Source organism: Cebidichthys violaceus, unplaced genomic scaffold, assembly GCF_023349555.1.
Source record: "Cebidichthys violaceus isolate CVI_PGR_0920_01 unplaced genomic scaffold, fCebVio1.0.p SCAF_64, whole genome shotgun sequence".
Lineage (NCBI taxonomy): Eukaryota > Metazoa > Chordata > Actinopteri > Perciformes > Stichaeidae > Cebidichthys > Cebidichthys violaceus.
The window spans coordinates 539238-560289 of NW_027176861.1; the positions used below are offsets into that span (position 1 = coordinate 539238).

The 21052-nt window shown below is 43.4% G+C and overlaps 2 protein-coding genes across 4 annotated transcripts in view; one reads left to right on the forward strand and one right to left on the reverse strand.

Annotated features, from left to right (window-relative positions):
* Positions 1-1760: 1760 nt before the first annotated feature.
* Positions 1761-5600, reverse strand: LOC137890297 (very long chain fatty acid elongase 6-like). Of its 2 annotated transcripts, XM_068734484.1 has the most exons (5): positions 5452-5600; positions 3956-4087; positions 3606-3757; positions 3037-3501; positions 1761-2956 (listed from the first exon to the last, which is right to left on the reverse strand). In XM_068734484.1, exons 1-4 carry the CDS (start codon positions 5541-5543, stop codon positions 3062-3064), a joined length of 816 nt encoding a protein of 271 aa, XP_068590585.1. In that variant the 5' UTR covers positions 5544-5600; the 3' UTR covers positions 1761-2956; positions 3037-3061. The 2 variants fall into 2 exon arrangements, with proteins under 2 accessions (XP_068590585.1, XP_068590584.1); XM_068734483.1 differs by having other exon boundaries at positions 1761-3501.
* Positions 5601-8880: 3280 nt separating this feature from the next.
* Positions 8881-21052, forward strand: part of psda (pleckstrin and Sec7 domain containing a) — a 44427-nt gene continuing 32255 nt past the window's right edge. Inside the window, exons 1-3 of one of the 2 annotated variants that reach the window (XM_068734448.1) lie at positions 12201-12375; positions 16834-19176; positions 19884-19992. In XM_068734448.1, the coding sequence (XP_068590549.1) occupies positions 17011-19176; positions 19884-19992 (2275 nt within the window). In that variant the 5' untranslated portion in view covers positions 12201-12375; positions 16834-17010. Of the gene's footprint in view, positions 8928-12200; positions 12376-16833; positions 19177-19883; positions 19993-21052 lie in introns of those variants that run through there. The other variant, XM_068734449.1, reaches the window with a different exon arrangement.

A 21052-nucleotide genomic window follows, 5' to 3' on the forward strand; every position in this document is an offset into this window, starting at 1 on the left:
AAAGTGAGACGTCTCAGCATGAAATGCTCTGAGGACGTTGATGTAAAGCCGCTTCCTGCAGCGCCACCTTCGGGACGCACGAGACATGGCGTCTACAGAGCGGGTTCCTCATCGACGAACGTCTCATTTCAGCCTCCGATCACAATCGGGTAATCATCGCCGTATCGATCGGCGGTCTGTTCCCGTCGACGGCCGGCCGTCTGGCCGATAACGGAGCTCTGAAGGTGAACGATCACCTGCAGGTTCCAGGTTTCTCCAACGTCTTCGCTGTCGACGACTGAGCCGACGTCAACGAGCCCAAGATGGCGTACCACGCCGCCGTCGTGGGCGACATCGGCAACAGTCTGAGCGGGAAGGAGCTGACCTCATATCACACAGGTACACACTCACCTGTCTGTGGGTTAGTTGCTCGTCTGTGGTTTAGTTGCTCGTCTGTGGTGTAGTTGCTCGTCTGTGGTTTAGTTGCTCGTCTGTGGTTTATTTGCATGTCTGTGGTTTAGTTGCATGTCTGTGGTTTAGTTGCTCATCTGTGGTTTAGTTGCTCGTCTGTGGCTTAGTTGCTCGTCTGTTTAGTTGCTCGTCTGTGGGTTAGTTGCTCGTCTGTGGTTTAGTTGCTCGTCTGTGGTTTAGTTGCATGTCTGTGGTTTAGTTGCTCGTCTGTGGTGTAGTTGCTCGTCTGTGGGTTAGTTGCTCGTCTGTGGTTTAGTTGCTCGTCTGTGGTTTAGTTGCATGTCTGTGGTTTAGTTGCTCATCTGTGGTTTAGTTGCTCGTCTGTGGTTTAGTTGCATGTCTGTGGGTTAGTCGCTCGTCTGTGGTTTAGTTGCATGTCCACTGTTTTCGTTGCTTGTCTGTAGTTTTAGTTGCCTGTCTGTTTTTAGACAGCTCCTCACCTCTAAGAGCCTCCTGGTCACATTTAAACACCACAAAAGTAGGAATCTGTCATGTGTTCAGAGTCTTTCTTCTCTGTTGATATGTTGCTGACTGGACTCGTGTGTTTTCTTATGTGTTATTATGAAGCAATAGCTGCTCAAGTGTTACCATCACAAATGTAGAAATGTCATTCAAAAGGTCTACATGTCAAATAGAGAGATGACAGCGTTAGTCCTCATTTACAAAGATATGCATCTCAAACATGATTCTATGTCCTCTCACCCAGTCCCACCCTTTCAAAATAAAAGCCCCACAGAGTGAATTCTAATTGGAACGCTTGTGATGAAGCCTGTCATTTAAAACCGCGTGTGTGTGCGTGTGTGTGTGTCAAAGGTATACATCTCAAATACAGAGATGATGGGAGTGATTTGTGGACCTTCACCAATACAAGAGTATGAATCTAAAATGCAGAAAAGAGAGAAGATATATCTCAATTGAACCTCAATGACACTACTGGTAATATTAGCATATATATGTATATATATTTTAACGTCTTCAGGCAGTAGGAGCCTCTCTGTTAAAATGTTCTAGTTTAGATTCATGTTCAGGAACTTCAGATCAACGTTTGGTGTGATATTAAAAATGTGCTTAAATTGACACAAAGACGCTTCTTTCATTTGAGTTCATCTTTAAAGTTTCAGATGTTTTCAATAATCTATTTTATACAAATGTCTTTAATAATGTTTCCGAGCTGATGCTAAGCTACGTCAAAATGCTAAATAAATGTAGATTATTCAAAACGTGGACCAACAGGATGTGAAGAATCTAAACGTTCATCATTTACCCGTTTCAGCTTTAAAAATATTAAAAACATGAAGCACATATTTGTAAACAGCTTCTTTAATAATGTCAAAACAATAAATACACATATATCTCAGTCATCAACAGTGGAAATATAAAAACAAGTGTTCATACAGAAGCTCTTCATCATCTTCATCAGACAGCTTTCATTTGGCTCGTTAATCAAACGGCTTCTCCGGCTGAACGTCTCTAAAAATTCAAACTTTCACAATCACACACTATCAATACTAATAATAATAATACCAACAATAACAGTCATACTAATAACAGTAGTAATAACAACAACAACAACAACTCTAAAAATTCAAACTTTCACAATCACACTAATAATAACAACAACAACAACCGATTAAACCGGTTTGTGATGAAGTTTCTCAGCTACAGCTTCTAGAAAAACAAAAGTTAAACTCTCTCTGGTGTAAAATATTAAACTACCAACTCATAAATATTCATGATGTGATTGATATTAATAAAGTAACATTTAGTGAAACAACACGAGTGTTTGGAGACTTCTCTGGCCACCGATTGGCTGCCATCATACGTCAAAATCAATAGATGTGGTTTCTCAGCTGTGAACGAGTCTGAACCGGTTTGAAAACTTCTCACCTCAGACGAACAAAAAGAAGAAAGGTAAATGTGGGCGGAGCTGAAACTATGAGTGGAGAAACTGAACTGATCATCGATTGATCTGCTCATTTATTCATCATAGACTGAACCTTTAACCGCTAATGATGGAGAAACAAACTCAGAAGCACCAAAAAGAACGATCGTCACACTTTGGAGCAGATCAATAAAATCTCATAATCGAGCCTCCAAAAGTAAAAAAAAAAAAAAAAAAACACAACGTTCACATTCGACAGAGACTCGTTTTAAAGTGAGGAACCCTCTGAAGCTCTTCATGTGGAGGAACCTGTGACTCAAAGAGGTTCTGCTGCACAACGGAGGGAACCAGTGGAACCAGTGGAACCAGTGGGAGCGGCTGGCTCATGAAACGTCACTTTAAAAAAAACGTTTGTTCAAACCTTCAGTTGGAAGGTTTAGCAGAAATCATTCGACACGTCCGTAAAAAACACGTTTTAAAGTTCATTTCAGACGCAAATGGATCTTTTATTCTAAAGACTTTGTAGACGACGCAGCATCAGAACCGAGTCTTCAGCTTGAGGTCCGTTTCTTTGGTGTGAAGTTTAAGAGAAACTCTTGTGACGTCTTTCTCCTGAAGAAGCGTCTGAAAACAGGATATGAGAGACGTCAGCGTAAAGTCTTTAAACGTTAGCAGCTTCAGTGCAGCGAACACGTGATGAAAACCTGGTCTAGATCCCCCCTCTGGTCTCTACTCGGTCTTGATGGTCTTGCTGGTCTCGGCGTCTCCGCGGCGCCGCAGGTACGTCTGGTAGAAGAAGTTGGAGAAGAGCAGCAGGTAGCTGAGGTACATGAGGGCGGCCCAGGCGATGTTGTCGAGGCGGGAGGGACAGTCTCCGTGCCGCGTCCATCGGTACACCAGCCCGCTCACCGTCAGACCCATCGCCATCTGCCCGATCTGGGCGCTGGTGATCAGCACCGCCAGCGGCCGCGGCACCGGCAGGCCGGCGGCGCGCGCCGCGTAGTAGCTGTACATGAGCGCGTGCACGCCGTAGTTCATGGTCATGAACCAGCCGCCGCCGGCCACCATGTCCTTGTAGGAGTACCAGGAGTACAGCAGCACCGTGATGTGGTGGTACCAGTGCAGGAACAGAAGCTTCTGCTTCCTCAGAACCACGAACACCGTGTCGCCTGAGAGACACAGACCGGCCAATCAGTGAAGACCTTTACCGTGTTGTTTTTAAAGACCGTAAACTCCTAAAAAGAGTGAATTATTTGACCTCATGTGGACTCACCGAGCTCCGGAGCTTTGCTCAGCACGAAGGCGTACGCCCAGAACTTACTGACCGGCCCGTTGTAGAAGCTCTGGTCACAGATGGACTGTCTGAAGCCGCTGGCGCTCAGGACGTGAAGCATGTAGGAGCCAGTCCGGATCGCACCGATGATACTGAGAGAAGAAGAAGAAGAAGAAGATTTAATCTCAGACGTCCGTGTTGAGTCGACAGGTGAACAGTGAAGTCGTCACACAGAACAAACTATCAGCTCGTTGTCGGAGCCACAGAAACACGACTAACTTGTTCTTCAACATAAAGCTCTGAGAGTTTGAATAATAAAGATGAAGATGATGTTAAAGGTGCGTCGTTACCTGAAGAGGGCGAGGCTCAGCGACCAGAGGACGAGCGGCCGCCGCAGGTTCATTCTGGGTCGAGGCTTCATGTAGTGCTGACCTCCGAACACCAGGGCGGCGTACACGGCGCAGAACACAAACGACTTACTCCTGAAGAGGAAACAGACGGTTAATGGTTCAGTACACACACACACACACACACACACACACACACACACACACACACACACACACACACACACACACACACACACACACACACACACACACACACACACACACACACACACACACACACACACACACACACACACACACACACACACACACACACACACACACACACACACACACACAAACTTTAATGCAACATAAAGTTAAAATGAAATAAAAAAACATCAAGTACAACTATAACGTTAAGTTAAAGACGAGCCAATATTAAAATACTAACTTAACATGCTGACGTTAATACTAATGTTCAAACACTAACTTTAAATAAAAATATATTAAACGCTAATGTCAAAATATAAATGATCAATAAATAAGATTGTTCTCATATTTTAACTGTGTTTAATCATAAATATGATTTTTTTTCTTCTCTGGAAACATTAGATTCTTCAGTCTCTGTTCATCACGTCACCATGAACACCTTCACACAAACGACCCGAGTCTCTTAGCAACCACAAACAAACGCTACATTTCTCAGTAGATGTGTTACTCCACCTGAGGCTCCACCTGCTCTGACTCACCTGAGGCTCCACCTGTTCTGACTGACTCACCTGAGGCTCCACCTGTTCTGACTGACTCACCTGAGGCTCCACCTGTTCTGACTGACTCACCTGAGGCTCCACCTGCTCTGACTGAGTCACCTGAGGCGGTTCCGTCTCGTCTCACTGATCTATGTTCTCGTGTTGTTGTTTCTTTAGTGTCAACACTTTTGAAGTATAGTTCTGATTGTTTGTTGTTATCTGGTTTTGTACGTCACTGCCTCACCTGTGGTACACCTGTAACATCCGCTGAGCAGCTCTGTGTAATCCCGAGAGCAGCCCGCGTTAATCTGAAGAGAACCTCAGCAGACCCGGTCCACAGAGGACTACATGCTAAAGATCCACCTCACGGACACGTCTCTGACGTCAGACAATGACCGGTCCATCCGTTAAGCATCAACGCTACTGCAGACCGGTGATCTTCACCTCCGACCGCTCAGCGTGTTTTCAGTCTCCATCGAACCGGTTCCGGTGAATGCATGTTAAACTGGGAGCGTTACGGTCTCGTGGGTGTCCGCCGAAACACAGACGGGACCCGAAACCTCTCCACGCGCGTTGTAAACACTCCGCACGTGTACCGACAGAACGGAGACTTTAGAATAGTTGGTATCACTTCGTCGGGTATTTCTCCTCCGTGTGACTGTCAGCGGAGACGTGACCCTCCGTAGAGCAGCAGCACAGTGTAACCTAATGTAATGTAATGTAATGTAACCTGGTGATCTAACGTTGTGTGAACAGTGATCTCACCAGTTAGCCTGCATCCACTCCATCGCTCCTCGCTCGTCAAACCGCCGCTCGAAGCTGTACTCACTCAGATCCGTCTCGTTCAGCTCCGTCATGCTTGTTCTGACTTTATATCGGATAGAATGTCTCAACTCATACGCTCCGTCTGTGTCCCTCCGTCTGTCCTCCTGCGGTCTGTCCTCTCACCTGTCTCACCGCCCTACTTAAAGCCTATTAGCTGGGGGCGGGGCTTCGAGGACACGCCTTCTTTTGAGACCGACGGACAAATGACGCGTTAAAGAAAAGAGCCGACAAGAATGAGGCAAAACAGTAGTACTATGTATACTTAGTACATTACGCAAGTATTCACATGTTATGTAACTGTATACTTCTCCTCAGAGGTACATGTTGTACTTTATACTGTACTACACCTCAGAGGTACATGTAGTACTTCATACTGTAATATTATTATAATAATATAATATTATAATATTCTATCTCTGACAATAGATTTTTTTTATCACTCTATCATTCATAATATTTTATTCAAACATTTCTAACGCAGTACTTTAACTGTAACAGAGTATTTTTACAATGTGGTATCAGTACTGCAGTATTTACATACCGTTACCTCCACCATTATTGTATACAATTGTTTGTATCTTCAATTAAGAGAAAATGAATAAAACAAAATATATTAAAAAATATATATATATATATATTTATATTTATTTTTATTCTGTCTTTTTTATAGAAAATGTGTGACTTTTTAATTTAAATTTAAATTTATATTTTATATTTTTTTATTATTGAAAATACAAAAGAACAAAGAGACATTCACCGCTCCTCTTTATTATTATTATTATTATTATTATTATTTATTTATTTCTCCGGTCTGACGTCTCCTTACGTCGCCGTTACGTCACCTCGACGATGCGGAAGTAGAAGTCACCGTGGAGAACGTAAACTAATGTCAACCAGCCGCCTGAAAACCAAGAGAGCTGCCGAAAAAGAAGAAGAAGAAAAAGAAGAGGAAGAGAAAGAAGAGGAAGAGAAAGAAGAGGAAGAAGAAGAAGTGAACCTCCGGCTGCACTTCATCGGCTACCGGCATGTAGCGTTACTTAGCTAACCGTTCAAGGTAAGCGCGAAACTCCTTTGAAAAAAAAATACATTTTAAACTTTTTTTGATATTAACTAAATTGTATCAATGCTTCAATACAACGCAATATGTCTCCGGATCGAGCAGCGTCTTCTCGTCATATCGGCATGAATATTATTCCATAAAACTGAAGTTTATTTCAGTAAAATGTCCCCTTTTACACCCTGAGCCCGTCTCCAGAGGACGGTCCACCCCGCTGAGCGGCGCTCACAAGCAGCGAGACTCTCTTACAAAAGTCGATTTGTAAGCTAAGTCTGTTTTAGTCGGTCGATTATATTAAAGCCGAAGTGTAAAGTATCGCCCTGTGGTTTATTAAAGACGTTAAGTCAACTATTAAATATAGTTCAATGTGGAGAATAACCGGGAGAAGCGTTCAAATTACGCATTTCTGAACGGAGTTCCGGGCTTTCTGTTCCCGGAGCAGCGGCTGTCAGGAGCTCGTATAAAGCAGCAGAAACGGGTCTTTTTGTCCCACACAGCGGTCTACTTACTCTCTAACAAAGTGCTCATGAGCAAGCTTTATGTTTGTGTTTCAGTTTAATGGCTCAAACCGCAGAGAAACGGTGTGAAGTGAACCGAGTGCTCAGTGTTGATCATCAGTGAGGATGGAGATCAGAGATGAGGACTCTGCTCATTGTTGGAGTGAGATTAGAAGCAGAACATTGAGATGAACAGAGGCTGTATTTGAGCCTTTTCTTCTGTTAACGTGGCATTTATACATTCTACTGTGTCAGAACCAAGACAAGCTGCAAGAACCAACTTATTATCAGTGTTAAAGGGTCTGTTGATCGTTACATTCACTCACTATTTGATCACATGGTCTTTAAAACATCACACATGATGTCAGGTTAGGCTGATGTCCTCACATATCGGCTTGTCTTTTAATGTATGGCTTTTATTTGAATTAAATTGCATCATTTTTGATGATTTCAGCAGAAAACAAATGTTCTCTGCTTCTAACGTCAGGATTTAATTGTGTTTGAATTTAACGTCTTTTGCTGAATAAAACAAAACAAGAGAAACCAGTGAAAAGATTGAATTAATTGATTTGAATGATTCTATGAAACTGTTTTAAATTGTTTACATCATTTTAATTAATAACTAAATAATCAAAGCTGAGTGAAGGTCGTCGTCTTCATAAAACTCGCTGAACTCATTTTAGTGTTTTACGTCTCATTAGAGTGACGTTTGTGTTCTTTAGAATCTAAACGCAGCAGGAACCCGAGTCGTTAAAGGACCCGTGTGTTCTGGGTTCTGGGTTCTGTGTTCTCTTGTCATCAGATTAGATCAACACGTCCGTCTCTCAACTGTGTCTCACTTCCTGTTTGTCTCTCAGCTCAGCTCTCATTGGTTCCCCCTGAAGAGTATTGATTACTTTTTATCAAACACTTTGTTGGGGACTATTTTCAGCGGCGGATTGATCCACATTTGGTGCTCTAGTGAGAATTTGATTGAGTCAAAACATCCTCCAGTGATGAGGCTCATTGATGTGCTTTTACATGTTTTACTGCGTTTTCATCAAATATGTATCAGTCATTTTGAATATCTTTTCATTCAGATTTTTTAGTCCTTTTTTCAAAGAATGTCCAGATATTTTTCACTACTTTTTCTTTTTTCTTGCATATTTTATTTGAGTATATACGTTATTAATCATACAAATATTAGTAAACTATGTGAAAAGCTGATAATAAAAAATAGATGAAGTGGATTTTAGTAAAATGACCCAAACTGTGGAGGAGTGAATGTTTTAAAACAGACGAATAAAAAGAGTTTGTTTAAGATTATGAATGTCAGAGATGCCTTAGTTCACTGTAAACACATTTAAACATGATTTATGACCAACAGTAAGTTCAGCTTCTACTTTCAGATTTGGAGCTTTAATAAAGACCTTTTTGAATAAATTAAATTAATATATTTCTCAACTGGAGAGAAATCAATACTTATGATCTGATATTCACTGTTTAACTGACATTATGATTTATATTTGTTTATATTTATTTATGTTTATATTTATTTATGGTTATTTATGTTTATATTTATTCATATTTGTTTATATTTATGTTTGTATTTATTTATATTAATATTTATTTATTTATGTTAATATTTATTTATATTTATTTATTTAGACATTCTGTAAATAGAACTCTTCAATCGTTCATTCAGTAGTTCGTTGACTTATTGACGGTGATTATTATTATTATTATAATAATAATAATCACAATAGTGATACAAATAATAAGAGCAGAACTAACTAATGACATCATCTGATCTTCTTCTTTTCTCCTCTCAGACTTCCTGTCGTCTGCCGTCGGCCTGCGTGACTCCGCCTCCTGTAACCTTGGTAACACACACACACACACACACACACACACACACACACACACTTACAGTAAATGATATGTAGATCATATCTGCTTATTTAAACGTGTGAAGTAAAGAGTCTGTTTGTTTGTGACGAACTGAATCTCTCGTCTCCGTTAGCTTTGAGCGTTAGCGTTAGCTTTGAATGTTAGCGTTAGCTTTGAGCGTTAGCGTTAGCTTTGAGCGTTAGCGTTAGCTTTGAATGTTAGCGTTAGCTTTGAGCGTTAGCGTTAGCTTCTCACTCTTCTCCCCTCAGTCTTCCATTGAAAGAGATGAAGAGAGGATTCACTGGTCAATGCAACACTTTCTGGGTTTTGTAGTCTTTGTAGTAACACGTTTGTAGTCTTTCTGATAGTGTCGCTACATATGTTTACAGTTTTATATAACAAAATGTGACTTTCTTGTCAAACATACAGATGTTGACAAAATAGTTGGAACCCGTCTGTTAGAGAAATGAAACCACAATGATCACTGAAATAACTTGAAACTGACAAAAGTAATAATAAATACAAATGTTCTGAAAATGAACTCATGAAAATAACGTGGACACAGATGATGGTCCCCTTAGAGAAGAGTGAAGCTTGTCCATAGGGACGTGTTAGACTGAGGTGTGTCTTCAGACTGAATCGGTCTACTTAAACCACACTGAACATGGACCGTGGTAGACACGATAGACCAGCGTGTTGAAGGTAAAGGCTGTCAGACCATCTCCAGCAGCTGGACGTTCCTGTGACTACAGCTGCACATCTCGTTCAGAAGGTCCCCGGGTCTGGAGCCCACCTCCGTGGACGTGGCCGCAGGAGGAGCACTGATGACAAAACGAAGAGACGGAGAAGAGGAATGGTGCCCAAAGAGCCCAGAAGGACTTCCATCAGTGTCAGATCGCAGCATCCAGCTGTTTGAGCCAAAGTGGACTTCATGGAAGAAGACGAGGAGGACACCACTGTTCTCATCATTAGGGCTGCAACAACAAATCGATGAAATCGATTATTAAAAGCGTTTGCAACGAATTTCATTATCGATTCGTTGCGTTGCACGATTCGTTTACGTCACTCAATAAGTCTGAGATGTTTGAGTATAAAACAAAAGTGTAGTTGAGCGCCGAGCAGAGCGGAGGTAGAAGAAAGAGCATCGGAGACCATCGGAGACCATCGGAGACCTTCAGAGACCTTCAGAGACCTTCAGAGACCCGTAACGTTGTTCTGAAACACACGGCGGAGGAAGAGAAGGCAGTAGGACCTAAGTCATTTAAGGTGTGGAGCATTTCACACTGAAGACATCTAAAAGTGTGTTACACTTTACATGACACGGGATCACCACGGTGATGATTCATCACCTAAAATGTGAACATGTTTGAGTCCTTGATGAGGAGGAAGGAGTTCAACAGCAGGTCAGTCACTACAGAATCCTACTGTTGTTCTGTTTGAAGTGAGGAACGTAACGTCCCTCCAGTAGCTCTCCTGCTGTTTACTCCTCATCAGCTCGACGAGTTAGCGTTAGCTCCTTCATAACGGTAGTAAAGCAGGGTGGAATAGTTCACAAGACTAAAGACACGTTTTTATTCACTCGCCTTTTCATCGATTAATCGAAATAATCGATAGTTGCAGCCCTAATCGACAAGCCACAAAGCTTCTGAGAGAATGTCCTTTGGACAGATGAGACAAAACTGGAGCTTTCTGGGAAGTCACATCAGCTCTATGTTCACAGACATGAAGCAGAGAAAGACGAGAACACTGTACCTGCTGTGGAACATGGAGGAGGCTCCGTTATGATCTGGATCTGAATCTGAGCAGGGTACAAATCTCAAGACTATGGAGGCATTCTGGAGCGAAATGTGCTGCCCAGTGTCACAAAGCTTGTTCTCAGTCACAGGTCATGGGTCCTCCAGCAGGATCATGACCCAGAACACACTAAAAACACCCAAGACCGGCTCAGAGCGAAACACTGGACTGTTCTGAAGTGGCCTTCTGTGAGCCCTGATCTAAATCTGTTGAACATCTCTGGAAGGAGCTGAAACATGCAGTCTGGAGAAGAACTAACCACAGACACTAGACTGTCCTACTGTTATTACAGACACTGAACTAACCACAGACACTAGACTGTCCTACTGTTATTACAGACACTGAACTAACCACAGACACTAGACTGTCCTACTGTTATTACAGACACCTGAACTAACCAGACACTAGACTGTCCTACTGTTATTACAGACACTGAACTAACCACAGACACTAGACTGTCCTACTGTTATTACAAACGCCTGAACTAACCACAGACACTAGACTGTCCTACTGTTATTACAGACACCTGAACTAACCACAGACACTAGACTGTCCTACTGTTATTACAGACACCTGAACTAACCACAGACACTAGACTGTCCTACTGTTATTACAGACACCTGAACTAACCACAGACACTAGACTGTCCTACTGTTATTACAAACACCTGAACTAGCCACAGACACTAGACTGTCCCACTGTTATTACAGACACTGAACTAACCACAGACACTAGACTGTCCTACTGTTATTACAGACGCCTGAAATAACCACACACACTAGACTGTCCTACTGTTATAACAGACACTGAACTAACCACAGACACTAGACTGTCCTACTGTTATAACAGACACTGAACTAACCACAGACACTAGACTGTCCTACTGTTATAACAGACACCTGAACTAGCCACAGACACTAGACTGTCCTACTGTTATAACAGACACTGAACTAACCACAGACACTAGACTGTCCTACTGTTATAACAGACACTGAACTAACCACAGACACTAGACTGTCCTACTGTTATAACAGACACCTGAACTAGCCACAGACACTAGACTGTCCTACTGTTATAACAGACACCTGAACTAACCACAGTCACACAGGTGTGACCTACAGCTTTACTGTAGTGCATCTTGACATCACTCTCGGGGGTGTGGCCACCATAGCAATGTGCAGTCTGTGTTTCTACTGTAATACTTCATATGGTCCTTTTAATAAAGCAGCTCCTGCTGACACCTGGTCAGCTGTCGTTCCCCCCCCCCCAATAATAAGCCGTGCCATCTGTCAGAGCTGCTCGTCATTGGTTGACAGAAGAAAGGTCTGCAGGCAGCGGAGGATGTGATTGGCTGGCAGGCCGCCCAGAAGAAGGGGCGGGTACGTCAGCTGATTGATGGAGATCGGAAGTAGAGGAGGGGTGAGGAGGAGGAAGAGGAGGGGTGAGGAGGAGGAAGAGGAGGAGTCAGAGGAGTCGAGTCTGTAAATCCACGATGAGCCGGCTCTGCTGCAGACAACAAGTGTTCAGAGAGAGAGAGAGAGAGGAGAAACCAGGTTACTCTGTAACGGAGAGAGAGAGTGAGGCGGAAAAAGGAGGTTACCACAGCAACTCGAGGGACGTCGCTGCAGCAGCCGAGAGGACACACAGGTAAGGTTACTGTGTGTTGTGTGTGTGTGTGTGTGTGTGTGTGTGTGTGTGTGTGTGTGTGTGTGTGTGTGTGTGTGTGTGTGTGTGTGTGTGTGTGTGTGTGTGTCTGCCTGCATACGTTTGGTTTTTATACGTGTGTGTGTGTGTTGGTGGATTGAGCAGTGCATGCTGGGAGGGGGGAGGAGTAGAAGGAGGATGGGGGGGGAATCCTATTAGCAGAGTCCAGGAAAAGTAAGTGTGTGCTTATCACACACACACACACACACACACACACCTGCAGACTGACAGTATTTCGTCATGTCTTCGTACATGTGAAGGATCTAAATCAAGTTTTGTAATGTTTTAGTTGCGTGGCGGTGAACTTTAAACTGAGTTCAGAGTTCAACGTCTTTACGGCTTCACACCGTATAAATGACCACCGTTGAGTTGATTCATTACTGAACTAGTTTGATTTTTGATCTGAAGTTAATTCATCCATCACAAACTCCAACAACAAGTTCTTTGTTTTTACGTGAAAGAGGTAAACAAACGGATAACGTACTCACTCAGGAATAAGACATTTAATCATCTCACATGAATGACTGTCTCTAACACTAACCTCTCAATGACAAATAACAAAAATAATTTAATGTAGTTATGATGTCTGTGATGTACACAGAGTGTTGGACAGTTAATGTGTCGCTGTGTGGTTTGTTTACTATTTGAAAAACCAAAATCCTCAAAAGAAAATGTAAAAAACACTCGAGACATCTCATCCAAAAATGTACACAACATATAATATATAACAATAATGTCTAAAACCAAAATGTATCGATTAAGAAGAAAACCAAAACATCTTCTCCTTCTCCTTCCTCTTCTTCTCCTCCTTCTTCTCCTTCTCCTTCCTCTTCTCCTTCTTCTCCTTTTTCTTCTTCTTCTTCTCCTCCTCCTTCTCCTTCTTCTCATTTTTCTTCTCCTTCTCCTTTTTCTTCTTCTCATTTTTTTCTTCTTCTTCTTCTTCCTCTTCTTCTCCTCCTCCTTCTTCTTCTCCTTCTCCTTCCTCTTCTCCTTCTCCTTTTTCTTCTTCTCATTTTTTTCTTCTCCTTCTTCTCCTTCTCCTTCCTCTTCTCCTTCTCCTTCCTCTTCTCATTTTTTCTTCTTCTTCTCCTCCTTTTTCTTCTTCTTCTTCTTCTTCTTCTTCTTCTTCTCCTCCTTCCTCTTCTTCCCCTTCTTCTTCTCCTTCCTCTTCTCCTTCTCTTTCTCTCTTCTCCTTCTTCTCCTTTTTCTTCTTCTCCTTCTTCTTCTTCTTCTTCTTATCCTTCTTCTTCTTCTTCTCCTTCTTCTTATCCTTCTCCTTCTTCTTCTTCTTCTTCTTCTTCTTCTTCTTCTTCTTCCCTCTGATCATCTCCGGACCTCCCAGTTTTATCTTGTGACCTCTTGCAGGGTCCTGACCTCCAGGTTGGACACCGTTGGTCGAATTAAGTCATTTAAGAATTAAAAAGTACTTCATAGAAATCATTTCATAAAAAGAGACGAGCAACAGTCAACATGGACCATAAATAATCTGAAAAGGGAATAATGCATGATGGGAAATAATTAACACATAATTATATTTATTTACTAAATACGTTTATATTAATTGAAAAAAAATTGTAAAGAAAATGACTAAATATGTTGTATTTATTAACAAATGAGTTTCTATTCATTGATTACATTTATTTGTAATTGTTGACAAAATAAATCGTCTTTATTAACAAAATAGTTTAGATTTATTGAATAAAATAAGTTGTCTTTATTGAATAAAATAAGTTGTCTTGATTGAATAAAATAAGTTGTCTTTTTCAAGGTCATCAGATTAAAGTAGACGTTACCGTGGCAACGATGAAGACTGATATCTGAGCAGCAGAGGAGCTAAATTCAATTAACAGACATCTTAGTGTGAACCTGTTCCAGGTGTTACTGAGGTTTACATCACTCAGCTCCACAACAAAATGTATTCAACAATTCTCAAGAAACTTAGTATAGAAGGTCTTTACTTATTGTTAAGTTAAAACATGTTTTTATTCTGCCGCGTTACGGTGCGTGTTACGGTATGGGGCCTTTTATGGTACGGGGCCTGTTACGATACGGGGCCTGTTACGGTACGGGGCCTTTTACGGTACGGGGCCTGTTACGGTACGGTGCGTGTTATGGTACGGGGCCTTTTATGGTACGGGGCCTGTTACGGTACAGGGCCTTTTACGGTACGGGGCCTGTTACGGTATGGGGCCTTTTACGGTACGGGGCCTGTTACTGCACGGGGCCTGTTACGGTACGCGGCCTTTTACGGTACGGGGCCTGTTACTGCACGGGGCCTGTTACGGTACGGTGCGTGTTCCGGTACGGGGCCTTTTACGGTACGGGGCCTGTTACGGTACGGTGCGTGTTCCGGTACGGTGCGTGTTCCGGTACGGGGCCTTTTACGGTACGGGGCCTGTTACGGTACGGGGCCTGTTCCGGTACGGGGCCTTTTACGGTACGGGGCCTTTTACGGTACGGTGCGTGTTACGGTACGGTGCGTGTTACGGTACAATGCGTGTTGCGGTACGGGGCCTGTTGCGGTACGGTGCGTGTTGCGGTACGGTGCGTGTTACGGTACGGGGCGTGTTACGGTACGGTGCGTGTTACGGTACAATGCGTGTTGCGGTACGGGGCCTGTTGCGGTACGGTGCGTGTTGCGGTACGGTGCGTGTTACGGTACGGGGCGTGTTACGGTACGGGGCCTGTTACCGTACCGGGCCTGTTACGGTACGGGGCCTGTTACCATACCGGGCCTGTTACGGTACCGGGCCTGTTACGGTACCGCGCCTGTTACGGTACGGGGCCTGGTACGGGGCCTGTTACCGTACGGGGCCTGTTAGCGTACCGGGCCTGTTACGGTACCGGGCCTGTTACGGTACGGGGCCTGTTACCGTACGGGGCTTGTCACAGGCCGCCGTACGGCGCGCTGAGGTTACAAACGGTTTAGACTGTTGCAGGACATTAGAAAACATGGCCTCCCTTCTTCCTCCTTATATACCTGGAAGCTTTAAGTTTGACATGGAACAAGAACTCGTGCTTGTGAACTGGTTCTGTGCTACGTGCATCCATCTATGTAAAGTGTACTGCGTGAACCTACCGTGAAGTTTGCCTCCCTATAAGACGTACTGTATGTGTGGACGTCCTGGTGTCCCAGTGGACATTCAATGTCTCTTGTCAGTTGTGGATCAGCGTGTGGAGACGACGCTTGTTGTTGTTTGGATTGAAATACAAACCTGAGGTTGTTTACAGCAGCTGGTGTTGAGTTTCTGTCTGTCTGTGACGACTGCTGACCTGTTAAACGTGTTAGCATACACTTCACCAGTGGATGGAGATTAAACAAGAGCACAGTTTTCAGCCGTAATAAGAAATAGTTATAATAAGAAATGTTATTCATGTAGCAATTTACAAATTGCTTCACAAGGCAATAAAGCAAGATAAGAGAGCAACGGTGCAACACATATTTAATGATTTACCAACGTTTCAACATGACAGTCTTCTACCCTCAAGAAGACTGTGATGTCGAAGCATTGGTAAATTATTAAATATCTTTAACCCCCCCTCTAGACACCAAGGAGTCATAAAACATGCAAGTCGTCGTAGAAGACACGTCATACAATCTTGTCAAAAACTACATTAAACTCACCAAGCTGTTTGACGCGTATGTTAAAGCTGCATTCTCTCTAATGTCCATCAGGGGGCGACTCCTCTGGTTGTATAGAAATCTATAAGAAAATGACTCTACTTCTCTCTTGATTTATTACCTCAGTAAACATTGTAAACATGAGTTTATGGTCTTCTTCAATACAGCATGATGTATTGGTCTTTGGTTTCTGATTGTAGCAGTGAACCAGTTTGTGAGAACACTAGTTGACCTACATAGAAGATTCACAGAAGACTGTTTAAGGGTCAAACTTACTCAACATCCACAACGTTAATGGGTAGTAGGGTGAAAATAAAACTTTTGGTTCAACTTAGGAACAGAATTGGTGATTTCTTTACCCAGTTTAGTAGGACTCTTTTTTTGTCAACAAGAAAAAGGCTAATATATGGTTTAACCTCATTTTAGAGGCATTTTTCAACCAGAAACTTTTTGACCACAGCAGATGCAAAGCCGTGCATCAAAGCACACGACACGGACCTGTGTGTGTTTGAATGTGTGTTTGAATGTGCATGTAAGAGACACTTCTTGTAACCCCTCTTTACTTTGTAAATTATCTTGTTTCTATCTTTTGCCATCTGCTTTTTGTTTTGTTCTTCTTGATGAAATGGGAAATGCAGTGTGTCATAAAAAGAGTGTTGTGATATCTTGTAGAACGTTAAGTTTAGAGATTATCTTTCCAGCTGTTTCTGGATGTCTGTAGATTTTAAGCTTTTTTTGAGGGATGTTAACTTTATCTCTGTCTCTGCTTCCTGTCGCAGGTTGAAGTGACGATGAGCAGATGGAGGACAGACCTGATGGTCCAGTTCCACCTCTGACCTTCATCAAACAGTTTTGCACTTTACTGGGTACCAGGAAGCCGAGCGACTCTTTGCACAAATAGCAAAGGTCCAAGGAAAAAAGGAAGCTCAGTACATTTAGGTGTCTAAGGTGCCACCATGTCCCAGGCAGGTAAAGTCCTCCACCTGTACGTTGAGGTGAGGTCTGTTGCTGAGGAGGAAAATAAGGTGCCTGGAGGAAGAGATGATGGGACTGCTCACCTGATGCTTCAGTGCCCAGACGTCCTCCCTCAATCCCAGAGAAGCTCCAGCCCCAACCGCCGTCAGGATCTTTCCCCAGTCTCTCATCACCAAACTGGGGTTGGAAGCCACTGCTTATCCCCCTCAAAGTCATCCTCCAGGCACTCCGTCAGCTTCCAACTCCAAAGCCCTGATGCTACAGGGTCTCCCACCCAGTTCCACCGGCAGGATTTGTCGCATGACAGTTTCAGTCAATTGCTCCAGGTCCTTGCACCTGGAACAACTGGTCTAGGCCAGCATGGCTCATTGGGACGCACCTGTTCCTCTGACATGGATCCCTACCGGGCAAAGATGCTTATCTCCCCATCTTCTACATCTTCTGGGACAGTTACCGTACCCTCCACATCTACCAGCAACCACAGGTCCTACGAAGCCCCAGGGGTTGTGGGTGAGGAGGGGAAGACATCTGTGGTGACCTTTGGCTACATAGAGAAAGCTAATGTTCACAGCATGGGGGGCTGCCATACCTCTGTGTGCCAAAGTGAGTTGAGCAATCCTCCTAACAGAATGGAAGGGCACAACCCAGAGAATTACAGTCCAACCTTGCCACGGCACTACCAGTCCCCTCGCTGCCGGTCCTGGGGAGGGTCACCTGTCCTGCCCCGCAGCACCCTTACCCTGCCATCGAAGGTCCAGCTAGACAGGGGAGTCTGCCATAGTTCAATAAATGGACTACCCAGAAGTCCTGCCTCCGACCACCTGTGTTCTCACACTGGATACTGCTCCCACTCTCTAGCTCAAACCTCACCTCTTTGCTCTCGTGGCCCTCCCCAGAGCCAGCAGAGGCCATGGGTGGGGGAAGAGAGCCCCAGGTTGTCCAGCAAATTTCACCCACCGTTACCCGCGGGGAGACCCACAGACATCCAGCATGAGATCCCAACTAGCATATTCCACACCAGCAACCATTCCAGGACTGGCTATCAAGCTAGTGGGAACCCCAAACACAGTGTTAGTAGTAGCTATTGTACTAACACCAACGCTAATCATAATGCTACACACAGTACACACTACAGCACTAGTGATAACATATCCATCAAGACTCACTACAAACCGTCACGCTGCTGTAGCAGAGCCAGTGACGCACTCAGCCCAACCAATGGCAGGAGAAGCATCTCCCCATCCTTAAATTCTGAAGTGGCTTGTAATTTAGCGGTGGAGGCTACCAAGCTGTCCAATATTTTTGCTGAGAGGCAGACTCCCTCTCCAACATATTCTCAAGCTGAGTCACTGAGGTCAGAGAGTCCCAAGATGTCATTTCTAAGAGAATCCCAACCGTATACTGCTCTTCATGAGCAAAGTTCCCCTGAGACTCTGCGGGCCAACAACCAGAACCTCAGGTGGAAAACAGACAGAGCAATGCCTCAAACCAGACCAGGACGCGTCTCACCTCTCTTATCCCAGAAAGGCCCGTCTTCGCCAGCATCTCCAGCCTTGCCGGCTAGGTTGCACCGTGCAGCCACCTCTCAATCACCAGTCTTGGACCCACGGTATCAACAGGGTTCATCGCCCTCTAAGGACGTCTCTGCCCTGCACCGCTACCAGCCGCCACAGTACACTGGAGCTCACAAAGCGCCCGGTATGGAGCGGAAGCAATATGATCACCTCTTTGACAGATCTCTTAAGGAAAGCCCTGAACTCTCCAGGAGACTTCTCTCGGAAGCGTTCCCCGTGAGCTGGTCGGACGCTGGACCGGTCCAGGATGGGGACGAACTCTGTGAAGACGACTGCAGACAGTCGAACTCTAGAGTGTACATTCCAAGCAAAGAGGATCATCGCGGGAAGGTCGGAAGAGACGATGGAATGAAGGCATTGGTGCAGGAGTGTCGAGCGCCAGTTACAAGTGTGTCCAAGGACGAGAGGGAGGAGTTACAGGATCACAGCGGGGCTGCTGGGACGGCCTCTCAAAGCTCCAGTGGGGTTACTGGCAGCATGGGAGACTCCCAGATGGACAGAAACGACAGTCTGTCCCCCGAAACCTCAAGCCAGTCCAGCCATGACACGGCAGACACCGGCTCAGGGATACAGGTCGGCTGGGTGGGGGGGTGGTGAAGGTTGGTTGTTGTGTGAGGAGGTTATCATGTAGAATATGTGTATGTTTTGGATCTGTGAGGAGGTTGAGGTTGTCTGTTGATGAGTCTTCCCATCAGATTGTGACTCATTGACACAATTACCTTAATAACAATAAATATATAACGGTTCTTCCCCACCAGTGAGTTAGTTTCTGTTCTCAGTGTGTTTTCTTATGGAGGGTTTCGATCATCAGCCTCATTACAACAAGTATCTTGTTAGCATTGAACAACTACATCATCTCCCATGAGGCTTGGGCCGTTCTTGGTCTTAGACTAATGGTATATATTGTTTAATGATAACAAAACTTGTTAGAGATGGTCAGATGTACCATTTTTCTTATTTTTTTTTTGGCAAATTTGTAATTGTAATTCTGAGAATATCACTATTGTATGATTTTAAATTGTCTTAACGGAGTTCTGATGCTGTTTTGAAATCTTCTTGAACCCTGTTAGGGCACAGGTGTACCCTGCATTTAATTCCCCTTTAAAAAGAAGTTGCAGTGTGCATTAAAAACTGCCCCTAATACTACTGGAAGTATTCATTTGGTTTAGTTTCTTACCAACAGGTTGCCAAACACATGTGCATTAATAACTCTAATTTGTATGTTATTTCTGTGTGAAACACATCATTTCAATACACTGCTCTCTTTTCTCATCATGCAGTCGGACGGCGGCTCGTCGACGACTCCGTCCTCGCGGTCGCAGAAGATCGCAAGAGCCAAGTGGGAGTTCCTGTTTGGAGGTCAGACGGAGGAGAGTCACTGCAGTAAAGGTTATTTATATTCACTTATCTTTTTTATCAATGTTTACATTTTGCTAGCAAAATACAATAATAAAAAAAAAAAAATAGACCATATCAGTCTGAGCAAAAGGAGGATAGAAACAAAGCGTTAAGAAAAGTCCCAATTTTAGATATTACATTTTATTTTGACAGATATTTGGTGTTCAATTAGTTAATTTAGCCAATAGATCATCACAGTGTTACTCTCAGTAGTAGTCAGTAGTATTAGTAGTATCAGTAGATGTCACAGTGTTACTAATCTCAGTAGTAGTCAGTAGTATTAGTAGTATCAGTAGATGTCACAGTGTTACTCTCAGTAGTAGTCAGTAGTATTAGTAGTATCAGTAGATGTTACAGTGTTACTCTCAGTAGTAGTAGTCAGTAGTATTAGTAGTATCAGTAGATGTCACAGTGTTACTCTCAGTAGTATTAGTAGTATCAGTAGATGTCACAGTGTTACTATCAGTAGTAGTAGTCAGTAGTGTCAGTAGTATTAGTAGTATCAGTAGATGTCACAGTGTTACTATCAGTAGTAGTAGTCAGTAGTATTAGTAGTATCAGTAGATGTCACAGTGTTACTCTCAGTAGTAGTAGTCAGTAGTATTAGTAGTATCAGTAGATGTCACAGTGTTACTATCAGTAGTAGTAGTCAGTAGTATTAGTAGTATCAGTATATGTCACAGTGTTACTCTCAGTAGTATTAGTAGTATCAGTAGATGTCACAGTGTTACTATCAGTAGTAGGAGTCAGTAGTATTAGTAGTATCAGTATATGTCACAGTGTTACTCTCAGTAGTATTAGTAGTATCAGTAGATGTCACAGTGTTACTATCAGTAGTAGTAGTAGTCAGTAGTATTAGTAGTATCAGTATATGTCACAGTGTTACTATCAGCAGTAAAAGGTTAAAGGGACAATTTGTCTTTTCTGCTGTATTGTGTCTCCGCTCAGTGAAGTAAACAAGCAGCTTCATTACCTTCCAGTCTTCTTCTAAGCCAATTAGCTGAAGCTTAATACAGCTGAACAGGTCTTAGTATGTGCAACTCTACTCACA

What these genes read in the sequence shown, in the direction of transcription:
- LOC137890297 (XM_068734484.1), bottom strand. Translation starts at nt 5,543, where the DNA reads ATGACGGAGCTGAACGAGACGGATCTGAGTGAGTACAGCTTCGAGCGG. An exon ending in GAGTGGATGCAGGCTAACTG is followed by an intron (nt 4,088 to 5,451) that starts GTGAGATCACTG and finishes TTTCCTCTTCAG; the next exon opens with GAGTAAGTCGTTTGTGTTCT. An exon ending in GAGCAAAGCTCCGGAGCTCG is followed by an intron (nt 3,502 to 3,605) that starts GTGAGTCCACAT and finishes TGTGTCTCTCAG; the next exon opens with GCGACACGGTGTTCGTGGTT.